A 19,876-nucleotide genomic window follows, 5' to 3' on the forward strand; every position below is an offset into this window, starting at 1 on the left:
TGCTATTTTAGTTGAGTCTAGAAATGTGGGCAGTATATAGTGCCCTCAGAATTGTCCATAGCTTTTGCTCTGCTTATCATATCTCACACATTTCATGTCATTATGCCACACTACCACACATTCATATTTAACCACACTCACAGATAAAGACCAGTAGTCATCTCATTGAGCGATAACACATTACTCTACAGTGCTGTAGGTATTCGCTGTGTATTCTATGGCGTTATACTGCTGTTGGGCAGATACATTGGCGAGCTCTTTTCTCTTCTTCCACGTTTTCCTTTTTTTCAGATTTTCTCATCTGTTCTTTTTTTGGTTTGATAACCCGACTGTAGTCCCACAGAAAGTGTCTCCTGTAATAAGCACTCAGTATGGTCCTCTAACAAGCTCACTTAATATTATTTTCTTATCACCTCTCATATTTTGTTTCTGCCCTTTTCCTTATCTGTATTTCTTCCTCCCTCACTGTCTCTTTATCTATTCCGTCTACCTGACGTATTATTAAAGGGCAGTAACAGTGGCTCTGGTTGCTCTAGGGATGTTGGTGGAACATTGTCTGCCAGGCAGTCTATTACTCATTTCCTTTTTTGTCTCAGTGCACCATTTTCCCCACATTTTAATTTTCTTTAAAAAACAAAACAAAAACACTGTGATTGGTTGCCGTTGGTAAGAAAATGTTAGTGAAGCTAAAGCTGATGTAAGACTTACCAAGTTGGGCAACCGACTCATCATTTTAGTGGGTATGCTTAGGAAACTGTTTTTAACTTTACAATCTGCATTCACTTCTACTTTACTATTTTTTTTACACTTCTTGTAACACTTTGTGTTCATTGTAAATATGTGTAAGATTTTTTTTGGTGATCGATATTTTCAGATTGCAAACAAGTGTTTTAGTCAGCAAAATACTTTTGTCAGCAAAGATTTACAAAATATTTCATCAGTGAAACGTACTCAAGCATGGCATTTATATTGTGCCCAGTACAACTGCACACATCCTGCCATTGGTCAAGGGTGGTCGCAATGGATGATATCACTCATTAAATTTCCACATCTGCCTTTTCCAAACACCTGGAACAAATTGCTTTTCAACAAAAATCTAACCTTAAATTATTGCCAGCTATTGCACCTTAGACCACAAATCGGAGTGACATCAAAATCATGCTTTGAACACTCCAGAAAGTTCAGTTCCCCATAGGGATATTTTTAATATGTATCAGCAATCAGATGAAGTTATTTACGCTCCTGTGTTCCGTATTGTATAATATACCATATTTTCAATTGTCTGTGAAAAGTAATTTCACAACATTTGGCACAACAGTGGTCGATCAAGCTGCAATCTCTAATTATATAGAAGCATTTTGCTTCAATAACTGCAAGAATTACTTTAGATTGAAATATGTAAAGCTCCTCTTCCGTCCATGAACCGAGTGAACTTGCCGTCACAGAAAGTTATGACAAACATCATTAGTCTCTGTAGGAGGATGTAAACTTTTTTCAGCGTGACATTCAGCACCATACAGAAATGTAAAAAACTCTACACAACAATACCATAAGCTTATTCACTGTCAAAGCACTCTGCTTTTGTGAGCAAAGGTGGATACTGTGCATTTGCAATAGCAACAGCTAAAGGTTTGTCACATCATACGTTGCCTTCTGCTGTCTCCATTGTATGGTATAAATGCACTTTTGAGAAAAAAAAGTTACTGCAACGAATGTTTATTTCTTAAAGGCTGCCATTCCTTATAAAATGTGGAAATGTGAATATTAGTAGGTCTTACCATCAGTTTTGGCTCTGCCTGTTTGGTTTTTGTTTTGTTATTAATTACGTTTTTTTTTTTTTTTTTTTTCCCCCTTACTTCCAGGCTGACTGGTACAGCTCTGCCCGCGCCAGTGATATCAAATAAGAACTGGCTTCGGATACATTTCACTTCAGACAGCAACCATAAAAGAAAAGGATTCAGTGCTCAATATCAAGGTATGTCATACTCTTACAGACTCAATATTTATTGGTTCTTTGCCTCCTTTTTTACACATAGGGTATGCACTCAAGGGTTTGTTCATGCGTGAGCATGTTTGCATGTGTGTATTGCAGGTCTTTTAACAGGGTCATGTTTCATTAGAACATGTACAAACTATTCCACTTACTGTATGTGACACAGACAAGACTTGACTGGGAATAGTTGGTCTTTTTTGGTCTTTGGGGTATGTCATTCATTTATTTATTTATTTTAGCAATGTATATATATATATATTACTGTAACTGAGAGTAGCATTTATTGGGGACAGAAGAGTGAAATCACCTGATTGGATTTATTGGACCTTTCTTATCATCTAATTGGGCTTATGTCTTAATGAGTATATAAATGTGCATGCTGGTTTCCATGTGGTGGCTTAGATAAAAGTGGCCACTCTCAACTCAAAACATGGTGATTCAAGACCTGTCTGTGTTCCCGCATATCTCACTTCCTGTCTCCACCTCTATTTGCTGTCTCTTTTTGTTTCCCTTTGTGTGTGTGTGTGTGTGTGTGTGTGTGTGTGTGTGTGTGTGTGTGTGTGTGTGTGTGTGTGAGAGCGAGAGAGAGAGAGAGAGAGAGAGAGAGAGAGAGAGAGAGAGAGAGAGAGACAGGGAGACAAGGAGACAAGGAGACAGGGAGAGGAAGAGAGAGATGTGCTTTTCATGTCAAGTCTGTTTCTCAGTGGAATGTACTGTAGTTTGGTTGTTCCACAGATTCTTCTGTTATCCTCTGCAGGGCTGCCACTTAGATAAAATAGATGGAATACATTTTAATGCTGCTCCTCTCCTTTGCTCTTCTCCCCACTTTTTTATTTTCTTGTCCCGACTTCTCGGTGTCTTTTAATCTTTTCTTCTTCTTTTTTTCTTGTTCTAATTTGTATTTTCTGCCACTGTTACATTGGTTGTATGGTTGTATTAAGAGGGAGAATGAATGTCACACGTATGTGATTTGCACCGAATGACAAGCACTTCAGAAAAATAGGTAGAGTAATTCAAGTTTAATGAAGTAGGATTCATAATTAAATGAATAACCTCCATCTACTTTCCTTTTTGCAGTTAAGAAAGCAATTGAGTTGAAGTCCAGAGGGGTGAAGATGATGCCCAGTAAAGACTCCAGTCACAAAAACGCTGTTTGTAAGTACACTTACAAGCTGCTGTTTGTGTGTGTGTGTGTGTGTGTGTGTGTGTGTGTGTGTGTGTGTGTGTGTGTGTGTGTGTGTGTGTGTGTGTGTGTGTGTGTGTGTGTGTGTGTGTGTGTGTGTGTGTCTTTGTTGATAGTGTGAGCATATATCATTTGGACAGCTTTTTCAAACCTTGAAGTTGAGTTGAAGCACATTTGTTCACACATACATGCGCACACACACACACACACACACACACACACACACACACACACACACACACACACACACATAGGCACATACTGTATTTGCACGAGGACACACAAGATGCATCCATTTTTGATGTGGCAGGAGTCAGGATTTCATCTATTTTTCAGGGAGGTTAACCTTCTCGGAGACAAGAATTAGTACCGCACTCTCCTTTTCTGTTTGTTGTTTTTGTTTTTTTGTGATTTGTTGTTTGTTGATTTTGTTTTTTTCCTGGCTAGGCTGAAGATTTTTTTTTTCCCATAACATTTCTAACCTGTTCAAATTATTCTTACCATTGAGGTAATTATAGACAAACCCACCAGATCGTTGAAATATATGTGTCCTTTGATGACTTCTTAAGCAACAGGAATGGAGGAAGTACTCAAATATTTTACTTAGGTAAAAGTATCGATTCTACAATGTAAAAATTGTATGTATGTAGAAAGAACAGAAGTGTAGAATTAAATAATACCTAAAATACTTGTTATTTGCCTGATACATTTATATATTTTACTATATTATTAGATGGTTTATAGAGATGAATCAGTCAGCAAAACCAGGTGCAGTGCATCAGTCACTTCCCATACATGTACACATGTACATAATATCACTAAAAGATACAGAGAATCTGGAGAAATCTCTGTGGAAAACCAATATTGGATGGCCTTGATCTTTGCACCGCCAGGCAGCACTCCCTCAGGCAGCACTACTGTCTTTGAACACAGTTCATCGCTGCATCCACAAATACTGGTTATAACTCTGCCATGCAAAGAAGAAACCATATACAGTATATACATGATCCAGAAACGCCACCATCTTCTCTGGGCCCAAACTCATTTTAGATGGACTGAGGTGAAGTGAAAAGATGCCACGTGGTCATGGACAAATCAAAATATGAAAATTCCCTGTTTTGGAAATCATGGACCCTGCATCCAAAGAGGAGAGGGACCATCCAGCTTGAAATCAGTGCACAGTTCAACAGCTAGCATCCGTGATGGTACAGGGATGCATCTGTGCACATGGCATGGGTAGCTTGCACATCTGGGAAGGCATTAATAATGCTGAACGATATATACAGGTTTTGGAGCAACATGTGCTGCCATCCAGACAACATTTCTTTCATTGAAGGCCTTGTTTATTTCAGCAAAACAATGTCAAACCACATTGTGCACGTATTACAACAGCATGGGTCCGTGCTAGAAGAGACCAGGTGCTAAACTGGCCAGCTTGCAGTCCAGAGCTGTCACCCATTTAAAAAATTCGGCACATCATGAAACGCAAAATACAATAAAGGAGACCCTGAACTGTTGAGCAGCTGAAATCCTATATCAGGCAAGAATGGGACAACATTTCACTTTCAAATCTGCAGTGGTAAACATGCCTCTGTTCCAACTTTTTTTTTTAAACATGTTGCTGGTCTTTGGTATATTTTCAATTAAATATGGCTTTACATGGTTTTCAAATCCTCACATTCTGTTTTTATTTGCATTTACACGACTTTTTGTAGTTTTAGTTTTAATTACCGTATGCCCTTTAGTCCAATTTAGGGTTAAGCCCGTCTTAAGCATGACACAAATGTACGTAATTTAGACTTTTCTTTTTGCCTGTCAGTTTTTCCTGGGAACCCCAAGCAAAATCGGTATTACTGCTTGGTACTCATGTCATTTTGTCAGCCCCCTGTAGAACCATCAGTTTTGGATACCAAAAGACATCATCCAAAACCTCTTTTTTTTTCTCTCTTATGATTGTTCATTTTATTTCAACTTTGAAGACCTTTTCAAGCCGCCTGAGTGCCTCTCTCTGTGCCCATGTCAGGAAGAGACAGTCTATAATACACTCAGTGCAGTACAGTGCTTCATTTTCTGCTGGCTGTCACTGTTTCTTCCAATGGAAACCCAGAGTCTTTATATTATCCATTTCAATTTTTTTTAAATATCTAAATTTTCAAAAGCTAAGTTGCGTCTGGAGAGTTGGTGTTGCAGTTCGTTTTAGCCAAAATTGGAAACATTCCCACTGTATCTTATTCTGTCCCCCTGGAGGTACAGCCAAGAATCCAGAAAGAGACAGTGAAGTCATTAATGGGTAAACCAGTACCAGCCTGTCTGTGCCATTGTAAGCCAGTATAGAAATTGTGCTGTCATATAGAGAGCAATAATGAGGGCCAAGTAAAAAAATCTGGAAGTGTTCCTTTAATTTGTCTCACTGCAGTGTTTTCGGTCTCCTTTTTCATTTGCTCTGCTCCTCACTATTTCCCCGTACTGCAATGACCACACACTCTACAGTACATGCATATCTTACGTCATTTTAGTGGGATTTATTTAGTTGAAAACCAAAGTTGACTATTAGTTTTTAATACAGACATATCTAATGTAAAATCCAAGAAAAACAACATTAATAAAGTCAGGCAAAAATGACACATTTACTTTCAAGTAATTAACTATTAACTGTAGTAATTATGACTGCTTCCCATTTTGGTTGAGTTCTGAGAACTTAATATGATTTTCTTATACAGCCGCAAAGGATGCAGAGGAAGGAGGTCATTGTGGATGAATGTGTCTACAGACAAACAGTTTACTTTGAATCAACTATTTGATTCCAGTCTTGTTTGGTTTCTCTTAACCATGACCACAATCATTCTCTAAACTCAACCACGGGTTTCTTTAAATAACCGCACACATTTTAAATGTTGAATATGGTGGTGTGCAGTACTGTTTGTTGCAAATGTTGATTTTTTTTTTTTTTTTTAGAAAACAAAGAAACTGTCTCAAGCTTCATGGTTATCTAGAAAACTGCACAATAAAGAAATGTAAACACAAAACTGACAGTGAAGGTCTCAAAATGATTCATAACAAATACGCCAATAGTTTGTTTGAATGCTTCCACAGTAGGTGTCACTTTTATGGTTTATTTTGGAATTTGAAAGGAACCTCTCAAGTGGCTGCGTTTAAGCATTTAAGTGCTCAGTTTCTGTGATATCTTAAAACCTGATGAACCATCTTCCCACGCTGTTGTTTGTTAACAGGATTAGAAGAGATCAGTTGTTACTGTATTTAAGAAGACAAGGAATAAAACTGCAGCAAACTAACTGATGGATTTCTCTGTGTCGAGTATTAGATGTAATTAGTTGATCCAAATAGGAGATAGAGGCATGGAGTGTTTTATTATGTTGACCTCAGGAAAGACATGTTTTCATCTCAGTGGCAGCTAATGGGAAACCTAATAAGCATAAACACTATATTGACCACAAGGCAGTGAAACAATGCATTAAATCATAAATATGATAAACACATACAGCCTCTAAAGGCAGACATATTTCTTGGCAGCTTAGTGATGCCTCTAAAACAGTATTCAGATCATATGACACAAGCTTTTAATTATCACGGAAGCCCAGAGTCATACCTCATCCATTCCTTAGCTTTTAGCTTCATAATAAAATCCTCATCAATAATTCTGATGATTTACATGCTCAGTCAAGCATGTACTACTGCAATTAACATTAGTATGGTGTTTTTAGTGTGTACGTGTGTGTATATGTGAGAAATAAATGTATGTGCTCGTGTGCATCTTCGTGTGTTGCTGCAATTAAAATTTTAACTGGTATGCACGGTGTGTATGTGACTATGTGAAGAATTCCTGGGGCAAATCGGTTTATCATATTTATCAATGATGTGGTGCTTGGTGGAGAATTCAGAGCACACACACTCATGCACATTCTCATTCACTCTCGTTTACACACTGTGCACACATGGACTATACATGCATACACAATCCTACTTGTACACAAAGTTGTTTCCATGTGAAATAATTGCCTGAAGTCAGCCTGCTGAGTCCAAAGCAATTGGATTTGCTTGTTAGAAGGAGGACCAGCACACAAAGACATACTCTTTCCATGGTGATCTTTGGAAGTTTCTCTGCGGCTTCAATGTAAAAGCTTTAACATAGATTACAATTTTGCCTGAGAAATGTTCACGCTCTGCATGTATCCTAACATGTATATTAACTTAAAAATGCTGAAAGAATTTTGAACCTGAAAGCTGTAACACTCAGCTTTAGTTAGCTGTATGACTTGAAATACATTTTTGCACTACCACAATTCCCTTTGCGCAGTAAAATCACAGTAACCAACAGTGGTTCTTGCATATATGCTTAAAGACTCTCAAAAGTACCTATCCCATTTGTAAAATGATTGCTGCACTGAAATGAATGAGCTTTGTAATCTGTAATCATTATGTGGAGGCACAGAATGATGATAATGACTGTTAACTGTGTAGTCCAGGGATCCCTTAAGCTTTTGCAGCTCTGGACATAAATGAGAAATTTAGTTTCTCACCATGGGACCCATACTCATTGAAAACGTGCTCCTATTTTTGTCTTGGGGACCAAAACTACGTAAATGCTGGTTTTCATATTGGTTCAGTGAGGTTACCCCGAAATTGGACATCAGGCTGACAACCAGGGTCATTAAAAGATTTGAAAAAAAAAAAAAGTACATTCAAGGTCCATTTGTAGTCCTGAACCAGTCTTTGAACAACACCTCTTTACACTGTATGAGTCCCAGTGGTAATATTATGGCTCTGTGGTAGAGAATGTGCAGTCTTTATGCAATATATAATCATTACAAAGAACCAGAGACTGATGGTAATGAGTTTTACCTGTCTAGAGAATGGAGTGCTTATGAATCATAATCTAAAATACTGTCTGTAACAGCCTGTAGCCTATATTAAAGCATAGTCTAATAGACACACACACACACACACACACACACACACACACACACACACACACACACACACACACACACACACACACACACACAAAAGAATAGGTTTACTGTATATAAATCTGAAAATAGTTAATGAATTATTCTCACACAGGAGAACATAACATTACATAACATAACACAAAGGAGTAGAGTGGTAACTAAAACAATACACATTGTGAAATTCTTTAAATGTAAGCAACCAATCTTGTCGTTACCCTCTCTCAGCAGTAACATTAACTTACTGCTGAGGATGTGTCATAGAGAGGCTGAACAATTGTGATTAAGGAGTTTTTGTCCCTAGACAATGACCTGGAACTGTAATGAATCATCATTGTAAGAGTGAGATTTATAATCAGTGTTTTCTTCAGGATTGTCAGGCAAGGTGGTGCTGGGCAACAATGATGAGAGCACTTGAAACTTAAAATTACAAGTTGGAACAGCACCACTGCTTAACAGGTTTTGGGAAACCCTCACAGTCACGCAGTTTTTTTGGCATCACGACATGATAATAATACTGTGTTTCATCACACTCCGCATCCTACCATTTGTTTTTATGTGTTGGATCTGATGAGCTCTACGAAATGATGCTGAGACAAATGGCTGTGGACTTCAGCTCTTGGGTTGATTGACCTGTGATCATGAGAAGGTGGAAGAGGAAGAGAGGAGAGAGCGGATAAGAGGAAGCGAGGAGAGGGCAGCGTAAGGGAGCATATCAACAAACTGCACTTCACACATTTCTCTCCTCATCCAACAGGAATCTGAAGCACACCTCAAAAGCCCTTACCTGAAACCCATGTCAGCTGATCACACACACAAACAATCTCACTCACTCACTCACTCACTCCTTTCCTCTCGCTGCCTCTCCTCTTCTTTCTCACTGTCTCTTCGTCCACTATTTGTTTTTCAGTGCTTCTTCTGTCTCACTCTCTGAATAACTGGTTTGTACCATGTGGCTTTGAATTTGGAATACATGTGTTTATCCACCTTTACTTTGCCCTTTAAGCTACTGCTTTACCATTTCTTTCCAATTCCCTGAGCCAGTGGTTTGTAACTCACTAACAGTTTCTCACAACAAAGACAACAAAACTAATGGCAGCCCTTTACAGTTTACATATTGATAACATTTACCTTGTTTTTAATAAAAAAAAAAAAAAGTTTATTCTAAAGTAAAATAAAAAAAGATTTGGATGTAATTGTAATTATTAGTTTATTCTAAAGTAAAACAAAATTATTTTAACAAAGTGAAATATGGTTTATGGTCTTTATACTAAATCATCTTTTTTACTTTGTGTGAAAGTAAATTTTTTTGTCTTGGTTAAAAGAAACATTTTTGATGGATAATAAATTTTAAAAAAAATACTTTTTACCAAATCATAAATATAATTTGAGAAAAACTAATGAATTTAGTTCTAACAAATTTAAGTATTTTTTTTTATAAGTTGGTCCAAAGTATATATTTTTTCAGTGTACGTAAAGTAAAAAGATGTTTAATATATTTTTGCCACAAATTGGAAATGCAGGAGTTTATGCTTTTAAGAAAATTAGTAAAGTAATCACATCATAAATGTATAGTATTGGCATTTTGTAACACCGTCTTTAATATGCAGAACTAATAGTTCACAATACGCTCTTGTCTTAAAAAGAAAAACAGGTGTTACATCTCATCTGGCTGCATTGAAGGATAGTGGTCATGACAGCAGTTGTATAATCACGTCATGCCAACTGCTGTTGAATGACTAAAGCTGTTGGTTTCACTGCTCACTCTAAAATCTAGATATCCTGAGAAACATAATTGTGATGAAAAAAAGAACTATTAACATGTTAAGACTAGAGTCTTCAATATTTTGTGTTTTGGCCGCTAATGGCTTGTCAGCGTTTTATTACTATGCTATTGTTTTTTAATCTTCATGGAAAAGAACATAGTTTACCATTGATATTCATAATGATTAGAGCTCATATTGTCCCAGTGTTACAAAAACAGACATCACAATAATAAGGGAACCAACAAGTAAACAAAAGGGTTATGAAGGACAAAATGTTGAAATTATAATTAAAAGAACTACAAATTGTTACTTTGATACATGATTGTCTTGTTGAGGAATCATGGTAATGGTAGTCAGATCTTCGAGTAATAGTAGCAATACCACAGTGTAAAAATACTCTATTGCAAGTGAAAGTCTTGTATTTACAAAAAAAAAGTACATTAGTGTTAACAGAAAAACAAACTTTAAGGATCAGAAGTACTCATTGTGCTGCAAAATTGCTCATACCACTGTTTATATTATCATCTTTGTATTATGTTCTTAGATTATTAGTGGTGCATTAAAGTTTAAGCAGCAATTACATTACAGCTAGTCAAGGTGGTGCAGTGGTGGTGTACTGAAATATTCTTCCCTCCTTAAATTAGAACATTAGAAACACCTCTTGACACCTCTTGTATAATACAGTCAAGTTCAACATCACTGCAAATTACAGGTTCAATAATAGACATACAGTTAAAATTGATAACTCTGACAATCAAAATTGAACAGTTTTATCCCCGTAAATACAAATTTAGCCCCGCTAAATTGTTCTATTAGATTGCAATGAATTTAATATTTTAAAGGTGTACCTAATAAAGTGGCCACTGTCAGTATATAACAGCATTATATGTAAAGCAACTTCTAACTACAGCTGCTTAATGAGTGTGTCAATGAAATGGTAAATTATTATCATTATTATTTTCTTCGGGAATAGAAGTATGTAGTAGCATATGCCATATTCAGTACTCTTTACTTACTGGTAATTTAATATATGATTTCAAAACATTGTGTTCCAGAGGACATGTGCCAGGAACATATTACTCTTAAGGGGGAATGTCGACTCAATAGTTTGGCACAAATGGCAGGAAGACGTGAGTCAATGAATGAAGGGAAACCCGCCGTAAAGTTGGGTCTACTTCACACCAGACATGCATGGGGACCCTCAAGAATATGAATCACTTTTTTTTTTTTTTTTTTTTTTTTTTTTTTTACAAATTCCTAAAAAGTTGACTTTTAGAGATGAAAGGTCCGCTGAAGACACTTTGATGATATGGAAATTACATTATGCATCATAATCTTGTGTTTAAATGTTGAATGGTCTTTAAAGTGCAAATTTGGGATTAAGTCAGCTGGAGAATTTTTTTCCATCAACCCAGCAGTATTATTTATCAGCTGTTTCTTTTCTCTCTTTTTTTTTTTTTTTTTTTCTAGAATAATCTCATGTTGTTTGCATGAGCTGGATTTGTTTCTGCGATGTGAACCTTTGTATTTGATGCCAGTGAAAGCCATTTGAACATGAGTGAGAGAGCAAGTGATGAGAGATCGCGAAAGAGAAAGAGTGTTTTCGAGTGCGTTTGGGCTGTGATTTTTGGACAGAACATCAAAACACGCAGCAGAGCAACACGACAGCTTGTTCTGTTTGCATCATATCTCGCACAAACATGCATACGCAGTGTCTATACACTCACAACCCCTCAGCACACGCAAATCACAATCACAAACAGCAAATCATTCATCCATCTTTTATGCCAGGATGCACAAAACTTTAGCATCCCTTTGTAGATTGCAGCTAATGTGTGTGGGGAAAAAAAAAAAAAAAAAGCAGGCTGAGCACGCTAAGGATACAAAAGTAGAAAATGGGACCGAGTAGGAGGAGAGACCGATACGGAAAACAGGAAGAAAGGCAGAGGCAGCTGAGAGAAACGGGAATAGATGGACAGAAAGAACAATGACAGGTGTTAAGAGGTCAGATATTGCTCTTTCTTCAGGTCTTATTTTATCACTCGCCAGGATATTCTCTTGTTTTTTTCTCTTTTATGCCGCTGTGGTTTATTTTCAGCATTTTCCTCATTTCCCTGCTTTTTATTTATTCTCTTCTTCCTTTCCCTTGATTTTTTTTTTTTTTTTTGTCTCTTGCTAACCATCATTATTCATCCACAGAGTTCCATTAAGACAGAGCTGGTCTCAACTGGTTTCTGTCATGTTGTCTGGTCTCATTTACATTTACATTACGATTTAGGCATGCCGCAGATGCTCCCAGCCAGAGGAAAGTCTAAAACCAATGCAATATCCCGAATATAGGCTGGACAAAATGTGTCATCTGCTTTGCTTTTGTGCTTTAAAAAAAAAAAAAAAAAAAAAAAAAAAAAACTGATCATGCGGATAAATGAGACAAACAGAGGGAGATTAGAAGCTGAAAAGGGAGAACTGAGAACATCTCTCTTCATTAAATCTCTGCATGTGTTTACAGTTGTTCTGCCATTTTAATTTCATGCAAAACCTATTTTTGTATTCAATTTCTCCCTGAAGGTTCTATTAACTCTTCATGTAGTTTGCACGCTACATTTTTTGGATTTGTTTACAAGTTGTAAAATGAAAATTGTAGGCCTACCCATAGATTATTATGAAACGAGGCACGACTCTGTGATGATAACAGAGCAACCGGTTTCTGTATGTCCTGGAAACCCCGGAGCGCTTTAGTTAGTTGAAACATGGGCAGAAGCTGACAAGTTGGCTGTGCCCATGTTGAAAAATATGGACTTTTATGGGGTTGGAAGAAGTATTAAAATCAATTATTTAAGTAAAAGAAACAATAGCACAATACATACATTTTAAGTTGAGTTTATTTCAGAGTATAAGCACAAAGTATTATTATTTTAAGTAACCATTAAGGAAGCCCAATTAGTTTAAGGTGGTTTCATGGAGTTAGGTAATTCATGTACATTTATTTTAGTAATGTTAGTTAGATATAAGAATATTATAAACTGGTCCTATTTTTTTTTTAATTTATGAAACCAACTACTATTAAACAAAATAAATTAAAGTGGAAGAAATAACTTCAGTAAAGAAGCATACAATTGAAATGCTCAAATGCAAATCTAAAGTTTCACATTTATTTTGATCTACGATGCTTGAATAAAAACACTGAGCATTGTCACTTTCTACCACCACAAGTTTTCATGGTCTGTATTTGTTTAGAGAGATGTGTCAAATGTCTTAGTGACATCTGGCTGATTGAATTAGAGCTCTGCTCAGTGACATTCAGAAGTTCAAAAGGTATTGGAGCTTTTCACAGTTTTATTTGGTAATAAGATTAACTCCTCACAACTGACAGTAAATGCAACATCATAGTAATGATAACTAGCATAGCAAATAGCCCTCCATATGCGAGTTATTGAAGTCACAGTGAAGAGAAGCATTAAGAACCATTTGAGGACTTTTTATACTAACATGTATCAGGTCCGAAAACAGGAAATTACAGTCGTTAAGGCTTGATGAATGAAAAGGAATTAATTATACGGCAGCCACGGACAGACAACAAGGAGTTTTAGCCGTGTAGAACAGGTGAGTAAAGATGCTGTCAGTGATGAAAAGAGAGGGTCGAATCTAACGTAACACCAATTTTGTGACTATCAGACTTTAAGAAATCACAGTTGTTCAGAGGTAAGGATTAGGACTTTCAGAGGGCCACTGTGAAATCAGGAGGTTTTTTTTTTACTCATTGACAGTAAGGCAAGGCAAGGCAAGGCAAGTTTATTTGTAGAGCACATTTCAACAACAAGGCAATTCAAAGTGCTTCACATAAAACCACTAAAAGCATCAAAACATCAGGCAAAGGAAAAGCAAATTTAAAAACAATTAAAAACATTGATCGAAACATTAAAAACAGTCATTAAAACATTAAACAAGCTAAAAATAGAATAAAAGTTGCAGTGCAGTTTAAGAAATAAAATACAGTAATACAATGCAGGAACTTGATCAACATCCTTGAGTCTGGTTCAATTAAAGGCAGCAGCAAACAGAAAAGTCTTCAATCTTGATTTGAAGCAGCTGAGAGTTTCAGCAGACCTGCAGCTTTCTGGGAGTTTGTTCCAGATATGTGGAGCATACAAACTGAACGCTACTTCTCCATGTTTAGTTCTGACTCTGGGGACAGAAAGGAGACCCGTCTCAGAGGACCTGAGGGGTCTGGATGGTTCATAAGGTTGCAGCAGATCACAAATGTATTTTGGCCCGAAACCATTCAGTGCTTTATAAACCAACAGCAGGATTTTAAAGTCAATTCTTTGTTGGACAGGAAGCCAGTGTAAAGACTTCAGAACTGAAGTGATGTGATCCACTTTCTTGGTCTTAGTAAGAACTCGAGCTGCAGCGTTCTGATTGACTTTTTAGAGAGACCTGTGAACACACCGTTACAATAGTCGAGTCTACTGAAGATGAATGCATGGACAAGTTTTTCCAAATCCTGTTGAGACATAAATCCTCTAATCCTTGATATATTCTTCAGGTGATAGTAGGCTGATTTTGTAATTGTCTTGATATGGCTGTTCAGATTGAGGTCTGAATCCATGACTATACCTAGATTTCTGGCTCGGTTTGTGGTTTTTAACATCAGTGATTGAAGCTGAGCGCTGACTTTCAATCGTTCTTCCTTGGCCCCAAAAACAATTACTTCTGTTTTATCTTTGTTTAATTGAAGAAAATTTTGGCATATCCAGTTGTTGATTTGTTCTATGCATTTACCTAACCCTTGTATGGGATTATGGTCCCCTGGCAATATAGTTATGTAGATTTGTATGTCGTCTGCATAATTATGGTAACACACTTTGTTTCTTTCCATAATCTGAGCCAGTGGAAGCATGTAGATGTTGAACAGAAGAGGCCCCAGAATTGAACCTTGGGGAACACCACATGTCATCATAGTCCACTCTGATGTGTAATTAGCTACAGACACAAAGTATTCTCAGTCCTTCAAGTAGGATTCAAACCAGTTTAGTGCTGTGCCAGAGAGTCCCACCCAGATTTTTAGTCTGTCTAGTAGCATGTCGTGGTCGACCGCGTCGAATGCAGCACTGAGATCCAGTAATACTAAGACTGAAATTCTGCCACTGTCTGTGTTTAAGTGGATGTCGTTGAAAACCTTAACAAGAGCAGTTTCAGTACTGTGGTGCTGTTGAAAGCCTGACTGGGAGACATCAAAACACTTATTTATGGCCAAGAAGTTATTTAGCTGTTGAAAAACCGCCTTTTCAATTATTTTATTTAAAAATGGGAGGTTTGATATTGGCCTGTACTTTTTCATTGTTGCAGAGTCTAAATTAGCCTTTTTTTAGGAGTGGTTTGATAACTGCATGTTTTTAGGGCCTGAGGAAAGACACCTGAGAGAAGGGATGAGTTTACAATTCGTAAAAGATCAGTGGTCGTGCAGTTTGAAATATTTGTGAAAAAGGGTGTTGGTATAATATCCAAGCTGCAGGAGGAGAACTTCAGATGTTGTATAATGTCTTCCAGACTCCCATGGTTGATTGAATGAAATTGTATCATGATATTTGAATGAATATTATTTAGAGATGGGGACAACACATGTCCTGTGGTTGGTGTGGAGGCACTTACTGCTTGTCTAATTTTCTGAATTTTGTCAGTAAAAAAGGAGGCAAATTGATTGCATGCCCAAGTGGACTGGAGCTCAGCAGCTACTGACACTGGAGGGTTTGTTAGCCTGTCGACGGTAGCAAATAAGGCGCGTGTATTGTTATTGCTTTTGGTTACGATATCAGAGAAGAAGGACTGCCTTGCATTTCTCAGTTCCAAATTATAATTGCGAAGGCTTTCTTTATAGATGTCACAGTGAACCTGGAGATTTGTTTTTCGCCACCTGCGCTCAGCTTTTCGACACTCTCTTCTCTCTATTCTGACTAGCGTGGCATTTCTCCAGGGAGATCTTTGCTTACCAGCGACAACCTTCACTTTAGTGGGTGCAATGGAATCAATAACATTTTTTACTTTAGAATTGAAGCCATCTACAAGCTCATTGACTGAGATGCCAGAGAGGGCTGGTGTGGAGGACAACCTCTGAGTAAATAGTTCACTGGTGTTTTCAGAGATGTAACGCTTTGTCACAACCTCGGTTTGGACATTTGTGTGCAAGGAGATTGAACTCTCAAAGAAAACACAGGAATGGTCGGAGAGTGCAACATCAGTCACAGCAACCTTGGAGATGTTTAGACCTTTGGTGATGATGAGGTCCAGAGTGTGTCCTCTGTTGTGGGTGGGTCCTATCACATGCTGAATGAGATCATAGTTATCAAGGACACCACATAGTTCAATAGACCCTGTGTCCTGGGGATTATCATCATGGATATTGAAATCACCAACAATAACAACACAGTCAAAATCAATACAGATTATAGACAGCAGCTCAGTAAATTCATGAAAGAAGGTTGCACAGTAATGTCTGTATATCAGAGTTAAGGTATTGTGCATTCTGGCTCACAGACAAGGTTTATTAGGACGCCTGATGGAAAAGAGCCATTCTCAATGAAATTGGTTTCATTATGGTTCTGGGGCACATCATGATGTTCCTTATTACTTGTCAAAGTTTCGCTTCTGCCATTACATCCAAGATAGTGCAAAGAGCTGATGCCACTCAGAAAAGAGTGTCTATCCAGGGGATTTCTTTATTATTAGCAGACCAACTAAATACTGTAGGTATTCAACTGCTTTAACTGGTCAGATATGCTCATGTTATCTTTGATTTTTGTCTTTTTTGCAAACACGACTTTCATGGAACACAATAATGTGTTGCCATCAGAGAAGCACAGCTCTAAATAACAAACTTAGTGCTGACTGAGATCTAATTAGCTGCTTTAGTTTCATAATCGGGCATGCTGGCTAACTGCCTGGTGTGACACAGGCCTGTTGGTTTCCAGACTTTTCTCCCTGTACTGCTAAATCAAATCACTGTTGCCCCAACTTTTCTCTCCTGGAAACTGAACTCTTGTTAGAAAATGTCTTCCGTCATCTGTAAGATAGTTGAGACTTGTTTGTTTGGTGTTAGATGGACTTGACAGATACATTCTAAAAGGTAACATGAACAGTGGTAGGGGTATCCATTGCTGCTTTTTGATGAAAAACAATTTTTTTTTTTTGCATCTATCAGGTAGAAAAATAAACATAAATGAAAAATACTTTGTTGTCACAAAGAGGCAAGTATCTCATGTTTCTGAATCAGGTGAGGATAGATCTAAAGATTGAAGTTGAGTGTAGGCCTTATTTTTTAATTTCCTAACAGTTAGGGATAGTTTTCACAGTTGGGTCCTATTTGTGCTGAAGCACCTGACTGTCATCATAAAAAAAATATACTCAGATGCTTATGGCCACAACGAAAATAATGATTTTTCCGTGTTACTGCTAAAGGATGTATGAGAACAAGTATCACGATTTACCTGCAGCACAATACGATGTGTGCTTGCCTTTAGAAATTACGGAATGTTCCTGAAGGTTGAAAAATGAAAGAATACAAATTCATAACCTTAAAAATAACTGACACTGACATGTTTTTTTTCTTATTTTTCAGTGAGTCAAAGTGGCCTTGCTGGTGATGTATGTCCAGATCCTGGAGTTCCTGAAAATGGCAAGAGGATGGGCTCTGCCTTTCAGTAAGTGAAGTTTGTCATTTGTTTTTTTTTAGACTCACCTGCTCTGTCGCTCCGATTCAAAACCAAGAGTATCAAAAAAATGTACTTGTGCCTTGGATACTGTTAATTTTTGGACTTGCAGAGGGATCATTATTGTAAGTGTGGGAGTCAGACTGCAGAAATAATCTCACTCATTTCTAAGGTCGTTTGCTGCAACAGACTACATTTGATAACCTGTCACAAGTCACTAAATCGTTTGGATGACATGCAAGAAGAAGGTTGTTTGCGCAACGTATTTGTGTTTTGTGCTTGTCTTGTGTTGTTCTGTGCTAATTCATAAGTCCCAGTGGGCTTTTTATGTTTCTGAATCTATTACTCAAAACACTCACTCGTTTTTAAACAGCACAATCAATCTCACGAGGTTAGTTTTCCCCGTCCCCACCTGCTTTGGCTTTGCTTGTCTGTGCTATATGAAAGATCAATAGGTAGCGGGAGTAAAGCCTCATGAGCTTGGCTTACTGTAGGTCTGATGACTCCTCAAGAGTGTTCCTCTTCTGTTTTTTCAGGTTATCTTGAGAGACGTGTTACAGTTTGTCTTAACTTCGGGGCTCACTTTAGATAATACGCTATTTCTTCACAAACCACAGTGTGTTGTAGTTGTCCCCTCTCTCATCTTCACTCATGAAAATCCTTTTAACTCCCAAGCTCAGAGTGAATGCCAGTGTGCCCCAGTTCTGGTCCCAGAAATTCTCCGATGAGAAGGAACGTCCTGACCAAAGCTCTGCATCGTTTTCCGGGAGACTGAAGAGTTTTGTGGTTTATGTATCATGATAAATAATTTATGACTGTTGGGGACCTGTTGTTGTACCAGTGGCTTTTTAGATGTAAAGCACCTTATGTAACTGGCTTGAAACAAACTAGAAACACTCTTGAAAAACTGAAAACTAAAATTCACATTTGCAGACTTTTAGATCCTCTAAAATGGGAGCTAATTAGTGCCAGTAGGTCCCACAGCTGACAATCACCTATAATAAATAAATAACAATGCATACAAACCATACAGAAAATGGTGTTCAAAATGTGAAGTGAAATAATTTTGTGATTAGTGTTATTGTTCGATTTTTTTTTTAATTTTTTTTCAGTTGTCTGTATTGTTACATTCCTTTTATTGCATGATGGTATCCATATGAATAAAGTATAAGTTTGAGGATGAAGAATCATGAACATGTTGCTGTTTGCAACATTGAGAGGAAATGTAAGGAAATCATAGTTAGGAGAAAACTTGAGAGCATTTAAGAGTGAAGTCCTGTAAATGCAGGAAATTTTAGGCTGTTAATCTGAACTGTGAGAGCAACAAAGATCTGAATATGTTCCCCAGACTTGTGTGGAGCAAATTATAAGTAGGGGAATTGTGCCATAATACATTATACTCTGATTATCTAAGCGTGTGGTGTTATATTGAACCTTGCTTTGAAGAAAAACAAATGTATGATTGCATTGACTGGATTATATAGTCTCCCAAACTTTGCTCACAAATTTGTTAAATGTTAGTGATCACTTCACCTTTGCCAAAATAATCCATCCACCTGACAGGTATGGCACATCAAGATGCTGATTAAACAGCAGGATTACTGCAGAGGTGGACCTCACACTGGTCACAATAATAAGACACTCTAAAATATGCAGTTTAATCTTGAAAATGTTGTCATAATGGGCTACTGAGTGGAGATTGTTGGGGAAAATTGCAGCTGTATCCACCAGAGATTAAATCTACAACACCAATAAGCGTGCAACTGTGAAGGGTTGACAATATTTTCATTCTGTATCCAATATACTGGGACAGCAGGCTATCTCAGTACTTTTGTTCAACTAGAGAGATAGAAACATATCCTATAAGAGACGCAGCACAAATCTGACAAGATTGGTAACAGTAATATTACTATATTTGTGATACTGCTACGCTGATATAATAGCTTGTATTTTAATGCTAGGTATCATGGGGGTATTGAGACAACCTTGCCTCACTGTGTTCACACGCTGACTGTTGTGCGCTGCAGCCGTGGGTCAAACTACAGGGGTGCTTTTATGTCCCAGTTCTATGTCTGTGCCTCCAGGGTCCACAGTCATATGGGGGTTATACACAAAGACTGACAGGGGCTGTTTTATATGTATGATCCTGGCCAATCAACAAGGACTTTGTGGACAACATTTCAAAAGATTCACTCAATGGTGTCTGTCACCTAATCAGTAGAAAGGGAGACATCATTTCATTTAATCAGAGGTAAGTATCA

At 37.4% G+C, this 19,876-nt stretch overlaps 1 protein-coding gene across 1 annotated transcript in view; it reads left to right on the top strand.

Moving 5' to 3' along the window:
* Positions 1-19,876, top strand: part of csmd1a (CUB and Sushi multiple domains 1a) — a 389,897-nt gene that overhangs the window by 209,943 nt on the left and 160,078 nt on the right. Inside the window, exons 6-8 of the mRNA XM_069173376.1 lie at positions 1,863-1,975; positions 3,071-3,148; positions 17,525-17,606. Coding sequence (XP_069029477.1) covers positions 1,863-1,975; positions 3,071-3,148; positions 17,525-17,606 — 273 coding nt within the window. The remainder of the gene's footprint in view (positions 1-1,862; positions 1,976-3,070; positions 3,149-17,524; positions 17,607-19,876) is intronic.

The sequence above is a fragment of the Embiotoca jacksoni genome, unplaced genomic scaffold (genome assembly GCF_022577435.1).
Source record: "Embiotoca jacksoni isolate LCO1_2020_lvr unplaced genomic scaffold, fEmbJac1.0.p SCAF_6, whole genome shotgun sequence".
NCBI lineage: Eukaryota > Metazoa > Chordata > Actinopteri > Embiotocidae > Embiotoca > Embiotoca jacksoni.